The sequence below is a fragment of the Anopheles cruzii genome, chromosome 3 (genome assembly GCF_943734635.1).
Source record: "Anopheles cruzii chromosome 3, idAnoCruzAS_RS32_06, whole genome shotgun sequence".
NCBI lineage: Eukaryota > Metazoa > Arthropoda > Insecta > Diptera > Culicidae > Anopheles > Anopheles cruzii.
Window position 1 is genome coordinate 67,844,556 of NC_069145.1, and position 10,406 is coordinate 67,854,961.

General features: G+C 51.5%; 1 protein-coding gene across 1 annotated transcript; it reads left to right on the plus strand.

The window, feature by feature from the left end:
- Positions 1–3,685: 3,685 nt before the first annotated feature.
- On the plus strand, positions 3,686–7,614 carry LOC128274071 (insulin-like growth factor-binding protein complex acid labile subunit). Its single transcript, XM_053012157.1, has 11 exons — positions 3,686–3,833; positions 4,219–4,544; positions 4,613–4,756; positions 4,832–4,936; positions 5,029–5,155; positions 5,294–5,490; positions 5,704–5,859; positions 6,747–6,893; positions 6,973–7,144; positions 7,222–7,350; positions 7,439–7,614. Exons 1-11 carry the CDS (start codon positions 3,686–3,688, stop codon positions 7,612–7,614), a joined length of 1,827 nt encoding a protein of 608 aa, XP_052868117.1.
- The last annotated feature ends 2,792 nt before the right edge of the window (positions 7,615–10,406 follow it).

Genomic DNA, 10,406 nt, shown 5'->3' on the forward strand with positions numbered 1-10,406 from the left:
GCCACGGCAAGTCGCTTTCGAGCATTCAAACGATATTTTGGGGCGCGCCCCTCATTGGGAAGCATTCTTGAGTGGTTTTTGCGTGTTTTCGTTTGTTTCCCCATTATCTTGAGAAGTGTAGTGAGTGTATTAAAAATGGACAAACAATGTTGCCCAGCCTGGAGCTTTGCTATAATGTGTAATCAACTATTTATTTTGCATCTCAGAAAAGTATTCGAAATTTCCATCAATGTGACACGCCAATCATTTACTATTTCCCTCTTTTTCTGTTACAGATCATAGCGGAACTACTGGAACTACGGAATTTAAAGCAGCTACGTTCCGGCGTCACGTGCGGATGCATAATTATCGACATTCGAGTGGTGCGCTACGTGTGAATGGCCCCAACCGCGGCGCGCGGTGATGCCGACGAGTGCCTCCCGTGGTTCCGTGTCAATACTACTAACATTGCCGGCGAAAGTCGAAAAAGTGCGTGACAGTGGCCATGTAATTGTACTGCTCTGCTGAGGGTACACCTAGTGGAACGTGGAATTGAAGCAAAGTGTACTACGGCAACAACCGCACCGGAAATTGTGGTTTTAATATTATAAGTATCTGGGATTTTAAAACATCCATCAGCGACATCGACATCGGTAAGTCCTTGGCTTGGGCTTTTTTGTATCACAATATGCGTTCGAATGAGGTCACAACTCTCTCATCTCCGTGGCTGCAACATAAACTGTTGCCTGGAATCCACCAAAGACTGCAACAGCTGCCAGCGTCACAAAGTTGTTCTGTGAGTGTTATCGGAACGGTTCCATTTTCACCAGGCAGCCCGCTGAGGATTGAAATCTGCCGTTAATCTCTTACTGGTACCCTGATAGACAATTTTGCCATCGTTTTGCCCTCTGCCATCAGGCGTCGTTCTCCTTTGCTGGGAAGCATTTTCATTCCATCACCATTCGCCGAATACGCTGTCGTCGGTGGTGTTCTACTTTCAATTCTTGCCTCGCGGAAAGCCCGCGAGATCACGCCAACGGTTGATAATACTCGCGGAGTGAACCGTTACGAGGTGTCGAATGTTGCCCGGCGAACGAAACGGAGCGTTGTCTCCCAGCAGACACAGAAATCCGATTCTCCAACGGAGCGAACAGGGATGCAAGCAAAAGGACGTTTCATTCCACCGGATTACATTAGGCTAAAAGACGTTATGCAATGTTGCGGATTTGGATGTAACGTTTTTTTTTTCTTGTAAATTATAATGAACGAATCCACCACAAGGGCTGAACCGAACGTTGAACATGGTTTAGTGTGGAGCGAAATGTAGTTTAATAATAGTAACAGAAAAAGGCCCCAAGCAGCGATTTATGTGTACATTTTTGGAAAAATGAATTACATAACTGTGCACTCGAGAGAAGCCCGGCGATTGGATTCTGACCAATAAATCAACCGCAATCGTTTGTGGTGCACCGGAACCTCTTCTCCTGCAACAATTTGTACACTGCCTCTAGCAGCTTCACTAACAAAGGGGCTAGACTATAAAGAGTCCGATCCGATTATAAAGCACGCTTCCGACCGCTGCTTGTGGCAGGTGCATTACGCAACATTCGAGAAAAAAGCTCCAAAATGTTCAAAGCTTTGTACCTGTCTCATTTCAATTAAATTCCGGTTTCAATGAAACATCGAAACTAATGACGGTGAGTTGGCAACGTCAAGCAAAGGTTCCATTCCCAATGGCGCTGGTATCATACTTTCAGTCCCAAATCGATCCCGAGTGACACATCGATTGAATTGTAAAGTATAAATCAAAAGGTAAAATTTAATTTCATCCCCGGCGTTACCAAGCCCCCTTTTCCCTAGGACCCGCCAAAAAGGTAAACCAACGCAAAATGAGCAACTGAAAGCCTTCCGCAACGGTAAACTCACACGCACCGCTAACCAACTTTCTAAATAAGCCGATATAAATCAAATCCACCAAACGGTTGGGGGGGTGGGCTAATTTATGTTCCGATGCTTCCAGCGCGAAGCCCGGAACCTGATGTAGCCGATGAAGCGAATCGGGTTTTGCCGGTAAAATCTGTGATTGGAAACGAAACTTTTGCTCCGAAACTGGCTGGTGCTGGTGGCATAAAATGTGGCAACCACACGAAAGGAAACTTCCAAAGCGGTTGGCATTATGCGCGCATCCAGCCGCAGGTTCTACCTAAAAGGAACCAACCCTTAAGCCGGCCGGGAAAAGGGCACCGTTACGGAGGCGGTGGATCCGTTCCGTTCCGAGCGGTCGACTTGTTGAGCTGACAACAAATAATGTTATCAACCCACAGAAAGAGTCAGATTTCGCAGGCGGAAAGAAAAATTACTGGAACCGCACAGCGCAAAGCATCGAATGTCCCAAAACGCCGTCGCTGAGACGTCGAACATTCAAAAGCCATAAATAATACGTGTTCTATAATCATTTGTGCCCACGGGCCCAAAACCCGATACATTTGCAAAAGGTCGTCTTAGTGCGACCGTCTTCTCCAGTGTATTGGGTGTTTCTTTCGAGACCATCCATCATCGAACCGGTCCTCCAGGTTGCGCTGTCGTCCTTTTGGGCGTGGTGTGAAGAAGCTTCCGGCACGGTTCTGTACACCATAAACACATCATCCTGCAGCGAAGGTTTTTCCACGTACCCTACACGCTGGACTTTCAAAGGCCCCCGAAAAACATATGCAACCATTCGACGTTTTTTGCCATGCCTTGGAGCGGCGATCCTTTTTTGTCCACCGCACCGCATCGTTTGACAGATCCAATTCATTTCACTTTATGTTATCTCATTTTATTTGCTCCGTTCCGCTTCATCCGTGCTGCGCTAATTCGTGGCAGCAGCGTATCGATTTCCGGGTTGGTTCCCCGGCTGAGTGGAAAATAATATTAGTGAACAGTGACTACCAGGCGCCTCCATCGGTGGCGGGCCGTTGTCTGTGCTCCGAGTGGGGGGGGGGGGGAACACACAACACAGAGAAAGTGTGGCATAAATCGGGTCGTTGCGGTACGTGTTTGCATATTTACACTTTCGACTATTTGTTTGACCTTTCGGCCGCGCACGCACAAATCACTTCGGGTGACGCAGCTAAGTCAAACATTGACCAACACGTTGGAAGCCGTTATGGATGGTGGCCGCAATAAAAATATGGTGACCGTGTTGTGTAAAGCAAAACTCGTTATTCTGCATCACTATTTTTGTTGAAGCTATTATTTACTGCAATAATATCTCTGCTCTCCGGAAGTATTCGTTGTGTTAAATAAAATGCTTCGATACCCAATCGATCACAGTTGTGCTCGCCATTTTCCCTCATTTAGTTTTGAAAGGATTGCGGTTGTGGTTCAACTGAGCAGGGTTACAAAACCGGCGTTGAAATGACTTCGATACCAATCTTAAACATGCTGATCATGCCAATACATTATTCATGTTGCTGTCGCAGAATTGGCCGAAAAGAAATGAAGACACACTCCCCAAATCGATAACGAGTAAATGCGTGTGACACGATGTGAAAATTGGGTTGCAAAAGGACACCCCTGGCACATATTATCACCGACGAAGATGTGCATTTAATTTACTACTCGAGTGATCGCTTTCTTCGTCGTTGCGGTTATACACTAACCACTATCGCTTCATTCACTAACCACGCCCTGTCTTCCTGTCTCTCTCCCGTTCACAGACACAATGCATCTCACCATATCCAGCCGCACCGTCGTGCTCGTCTTCGTGGCACTGCTGGCCCTAACCAGATCGACCCTGGCCCGCCTGTGTCCGGACGACTGTCACTGTGATCTTGATGAAAAGGGACGATACAGGGCGATTTGCAACAAAGGTGAGCATGATGCAGGTTAATTGGCTTCGCTTCGGAAGACGTACGTTTCCGTGCGGTCCAGTACTTTCCGGTCGAACGAAGTGATCAAAAGTGTGCGTTTGAAGTTGTTGAGCACCAGTGCAGTGGTCTCCCTGAGGGGGGTCCTGGTGTGTCTTCGATCCGATAAATACCGCAACGACAAGGCCGCAGGGAACTCGTAGAGAAATGTCGCCAGCACGAGTCGACCGAAGATAGTTTGCTTTTCATTTGGCAAATTAACTTGCACTTTAGTCATAACGCAATGCAGCATCGGCAATTGTGGCCAGAGCCGGTCGGGGAACGTTGTTTTTGGCGTTAATGTCTGATCAAAGTGAGTGACTCTCTCCTTCTCTCTGTCGCTCCACAGTCGAGTGGATAACACCGCCAGTGGCCAACTTCGACCCCAACCTGGAGGTGCTGATAATCGCCAACTCACGCCATCCGGTGGTCGTGGGGACAACGTTTCAGTTCTTCAACAAGCTGGAGGTGCTGCGCGTCATTGACTCCAACGTGCCATCGGTCGGCGATAGTTCGTTCTGGGGTTTGGTGAGGCTGAAAACGATCGATCTGTCCCGCAACAACATCACTCAGCTGTCGGCGAAGAGCTTCCGGGGCCAGGACAATCTGATCGAGCTGGATATTTCGCGCAACCGGATCGACCGGATCGCCAGTGGCTCGTTTGCCCATCTTAAGGTAGGTTTTAGACCGGCTGTGGGTCAACAGAACTAACAGGATTCGGATGTTTTGTGGCCACTTTGCAGGAAATAAAAATACTCCACATGATAGACTGTTCCATAGGCAACATCAACACGAGGCTGTTTCTACACCTGGCCAAGTTGAAGTATCTTGATCTGAGTATGAACTCAATCGAGGAGCTGGACCCGGAAGTGTTCAAGGATGTGCAGGTGAGGAGCCAGAAAAGGTGCGACTATCTAAACCGCTGCTGATTTTCGGGTGCTCTTTTTTGCCATTCGTTGCAGGACCTGAAAGTATTCAAAGTTCGCGGGTGTCGTCTGTCCAACGTGAATCCACAGATCTACAACATACTATCCCACCTGACGGAGCTCGATCTCGGGCAAAATCAGGTAATCAGCAGGCCCCTTTCAAGGGGGCTTAATGAGTGCTTTTAATCATTCGATGGGTTTTGCAACATTACGCCCGTTTCTCGCCCAAACAGTTTAAATTTCTGGACAAGGAAGAGTTCAAGGATCTCCGGCATTTGCGTAAGCTAAGCCTGGACGGGAACCAGCTGTCGGTTATCGTCGACAAACTGTTCATCCACCAGAAAGGGCTCAGCTACCTGGGTAAGGACATCAACCTTAACGGGGCTGGATCAAACTTCAAATGAATGCCAGCGGCCATCAAGCACGCGCCGTTTGGGCCACGGCCCTGCGTTTAATCTCGTGTCCAACATAATTAGCGTCACGTTTCCTCGCTTCCAGACATTTCCCGGAACCGGCTGGCAAAGATAGCGGACCGGGCGTTCGAAAACCTGGCCAACCTCACCTATCTCGACGTCTCGTACAACAAACTGTCCCACATCGAGCCGGAATGCTTGCGGCCGCTGCGCAACCTCCAGACACTCAACATCAGCGGCAATCTGCAGTTGGATCTGGGCGAAATGGAAGAAACGATACAGGTGAGGGGACACGAGGGGACACGACGTTTCCATCGGGCGGCGATAAGCCCAGGCTCATTATTTATGAATTAACCTTTGCCCGGACGATGCGTTCCGAACCGAAAGTGGTGAAACTTTCATTCGAAGCCGGCCGGCCGGCCGGGACGGTTATCTTCCGGACCTGCGTACGCGATCCGTGCTTTACTAATGACCGTTTCGTTTCGTTTCCGCCAGACTGTGAAGAACATTTCCTCCCTGTTCGTCGCCGATATGGGTTCACTACCATTGAACCTGTTCTCTGCCTTCAAGCGGCTGACGGCGCTCAATTTATCTGGGAATCACATAGATAACATCACGATACAAATCATCGAACCGTTGGCGCACCTAAAGGTAAGCAGATCCGAGGCAGGTGTATCATATCCGGCCCATTTTTAATTTCGAAATGAAATATCCTACGCCAAAAAAGGTACATATTGTCCCTCCAGACTAGCCGGCTGTCGGCGCTAGCCCGGGGACTCCGTAAATCCCAACACCCGTCGATACGGAATGCATATTTGTAAAGAAACAGTTTCCTTTCGTCAAGTAACAAGAACTAGCGAAATGGGAAAAGCTCTCTTGGTCTACAGCGCCACTGCAGACGGCAGGGCATTAGCAAACACTCTGGCACGGCAAATCAACCTGGCAACATGCATATTCGTAACGAACAGGCAAATTGGAATCGATGGAAAACCCATCGCTCATCCGCAAACCTTCACCGTCGGTGAGATCGTGGCCCAATGCTGGCGGGCGCCACTGCGGGTGTTCATTTCCGGCCCACCACCGGAAGCCCCGCTTGGCGCACCTGCACCTGGCCCTGCCGTTGTATGCACCGAGCTTCCAGGACCGGGCTTCCAAGAAGCCGTTCTCGTGGATTGGGTTCTCCGGGTGGCTCCAGAATCAAATCTACTATTTTCGCCACTCGGTTGCACTTCGTGTGCGCCACCGAATCCATGATTTACTGATGTTGGCCTTGGCGTGATTGTTACTCTCCCGGTGCATTCCGGAACGCCCGTTTTTTTTTTGCCCACCAAAAAGCCATTCCGGTTTGGGCCCGGTCTGCAGTATGTTCGATTTATGTTCGTACAGCACCGTGAATTCCATTCGTATTGGAAAAATCCCAATATTTGGGCTGGCATCGATCGCGGTAATCGGATGAGATCGGCAACAATTCGCTTCCTTCGTCACACACAAAAGGCACCCCGTACCGTACTCTAAACCGATTGTTTCGCCTTCCGCAGTTCCTGGACCTGTCCCGAAACCAACTGAACGGCATCCCGGAGCGATACGCGGCCCAGCTGTCGCGAATCGCGGACGTCAAGCTGGAAAACAATCCGCTCATCTGCGACTGGTGCCACATGGGACCGTTGATTGTGAAGGCCAAGAAGGTACGGGCCCCACCGAGACTCGCCGCGCCCCCCAACAGGAAGTCTGAGTCTTGTTTGCTTTCCTTTTTCGCCCCACCAGCTTCTACCGGATGGTCTGCCGTGGCAGGAGGTGCCCCGGTGCTTTCTGCCGGAACGGTTGCGTGAGGTACGGATTGACGGGCTCGACCGGGACGGAGTCGAGGACTGCATGCAGGTGATAGTGGACGAGGATCACGATGCGGCCAGCACGTCGCACAACTTTCTCGAGCAAGGTGAGTTCCCGGTCTGGTCGTGGCGCCCCCGACAGAGTGTTAAAGCACCACTTTCCTTCCGCCTTTCCCTTTCGCAGCGGGTAGCGTCAGCATACTGGCGTTCTTCGGGCTGATCCTGCTCATCCTGCTCAGCATCGTGGTCGTGTCGACGGCGCTCTGCCTCTCGCGGCACCGGGCCCGGTACTACACGCACGAGGACAAACGAGGTACCTATCCTATCCTAGTGGCCTAGATTGGGTCGGCATACCACACCACACTCATTACTGCCCGCCTTCTCTCGCCACTCGCCACTAGACACCATCCTAGAGAAGCACACGACCGACACGACGGTCGTAACGTCGGGCAGCGAGATTAACTTCAAGTTCCCGTACAACGAGCGGGTCTGCACCATCGACGAGATGCGCATCCCGCCACCGCCGCCGCCCCCCGGCAAGTTGGCCGGGGCCGCCGACATCGAGCGGTTCGATTAACGAACGGACCAGGCGGCAGTCCGACGCGGAGCGGACGGACTGCTGCTAGCAGCGGGCACGCCGCTGATTGAGCTGAACGGCGGCGGCGACCGAAGGCCGTCTCTCGGTGAACTGGCGGCGGCCACCAGCCTCACAGCCACCCCCAGCCACCACACCGAGGCGAGCAACGGCGGCGCCGCGGTCACAATAAGTAGCATATCGCAGGGCACCTGCGCCAGCCTGACCGAGGGCCGACCGACCCCGCCACCGACGGCGGCAGCGGCGGCCTACCCGGTTTCACAGCCCTTCACCCCGAAAAGCATCCTGAAAAAGCGAACCTAAGCCACCCGAGTGAGCAGAGAGAGCGACAGAGGTAGAGAGAGGGTGAACTGACCCGACTGTAAATAGAGTTCCACAGTGCTCCGGCGAGAAGTGCTCCGAGTGCGTGTGTGTGTGTGTGTACAGTGTGACAGAGTTGGAGGGCTTCCGCGGGAGCCGTGGAGCGAGTGCAGGATGTTATTAGTTATTAAACCTCAGGAGCGGGCTCGGAAGCGGACACGAAATAAGTTGAGGTTATAAGGACTCCTACAGTTCGACACCATGCCCCGCAAGTTTATTGACGGCAAACCCCGGATTTTGTACATAAAACCCTTTCCTTTGGGGCGGGGTAACACTCCTCGTAAACCCGGTCCCATCATTCCCAGTTTCCTCCAGCGCACGCGACGACGTCGTTCGGGAAAAATCATCGCTGACGCGTTCCGACGTTCGGTTCCGAAGCCGTCAGCGTTTCGGCGAGCGGGCGTGCGAGATTAATGATGCTCATGTTCCGCCGGTTAGCCAGGCCAAACCACGTCGTAAAGGACGCCCTCTCCCCGTTTTGGGCGCAACAGGCTCGTGAAAAGCCTGTTCCTGCCCACCTCCAGATGATGACAGTCGTGATGGGCTTATAATTTTACAACTGAGTGCCGGCACTGCGAACGGCTTTTCGGGCACCAGGCCCCAGGATGACGAGCGCAAGGTTTCCGTAGCCCGTGGCAATCCGATGGATGGTGGCGGAACGGGAGAAGTTTTTTACAAACCAACGAATTCGAAACTGACAGCATTTTTGACAGCAGCAAAAACGTTACCGATTGAAAGAACATCAAACGCACGCAGTTTCGATCCAGGTAACCAGGAAACTGCACCGAAGGAGCATGGAAACCGGAAACTCTCCTCCGGCACGCGCTCTGCGCCATGGTAACGCAAAATATTCGGTTCTAACGGGTTGTGTACGGTGTGCGGTGGTTCCATTCGGTTAAAGCAATTTTTTACTAGTTCATTCCTACGCAACCCCTACGTTGTTGAAATATTCGGAGGTTACTTTGCTCGGTGAGCCCCGAGGCAAATGTGTCTCGACGTCGCCGTCACCATAGTAAGCCTTCGGGCAAAACCAACTCTCATCGATTTCGAAAAACGGCGCTCGGTGTAGGATTTTATTTTCATGAGATTTTCCATTACGCGGTCGCTAAACTATTGTTTCGGGCGGTGCCACATCGTTGTGCCGCAAGTGTTACATAAATCACGACCACTCCAGACAAACACACCGGTTAACAATAATGTTACCGTGAAAATAGCGACTATTGGCGGACGGACGCCACGCCATCGATCCAACAGGCCGAGTCCCGCTTGGGGGGCTTGATTTATGCGTATTTTAGGACCCGGTTTTGGGTGGCACGAAGTTGCAATGCAATTTGGCGATATTCGGCGACACGCTTCCGCGCGCAATAAAGCATTCCGTGATGCAAATTATGATCTATTTTTATGGCACCGAACGCAACAAACAAGAGTGGCCATGTTAAGGGAATCCTTGCGAACCACCCGGGCGAAATCACTAACATTCAATGAGGAAAGCCCCGAAAGCGACACTCACACGAGGGTGGGCTGCATTATCCTGGCCCGGCAGCGCTAGGAACTCGGCGATCGATATAGGCCCGGAACGGCGTTTTCCGGTAGGCAGCATATTTATTAGTTCGTTTATTGGATAAGATAACGGAGTCGCGGTTGCGTCGCAAAGCGGTTCCTTCGGAGAGTCGGGCCGAAAGGGCTGCTAAACGGCCTGCCGACAGCGCCATAACCATCAAGGGAGAGTGTCGTAACCGTAAAGCAACATTAGTCGCTATCGTCTATCGTCGCCCTGCCAGTTGTTGGTGTAACCTTAAAGTTGTGCTTTGATCCTGAACTGTGCCGAGGGGTTTGGAATGTGGACCGAAACTCGGATGAGTCGTATAATAATAAGTTAGCATTCTATTTGAGAAGCCGATTGCGCTGGACAGTAATCAGCGATTTATGCCACGGGGCCCGATATTGGTGCGATTTGTTTTCACGATCATCGCCACACTTCATTTGGGCTCGGAACTCATCGGATTTGGAATAAAATTTTACAAAAATGGCCACATTCCGTTCGAGTCAGCAACAATGATAAACAGTTTGCAACTTTCTGCGCCCTGGGTCGGTGACCGCCGCCGCCGGAACATGCCAGGCCTTCGCTCCCGGTGGGCCGTTCCCTGAGTAAGGGTCCTGCTCCGCACGGGATCTGGCACCCGCATTGCTCGCCGGCATACCTAAAGTTCCGTGGCGCAGTTTTCGCAATTCATCAACCGCCCCCTTCCCGGCAGGCGCCCTTTTTTCTGTGTGCGCGGGCGGTGCTAATGAATTCCGAGGCCGCCAGAAACTTCACGGAACACACGTGCATTTTTTCGTTCGCTGCGTCCCGGTCCGTTGAATCGGCGAATTAAATTTATCAAAATATTCACTCACTCGGCGCGGCGTGAGCG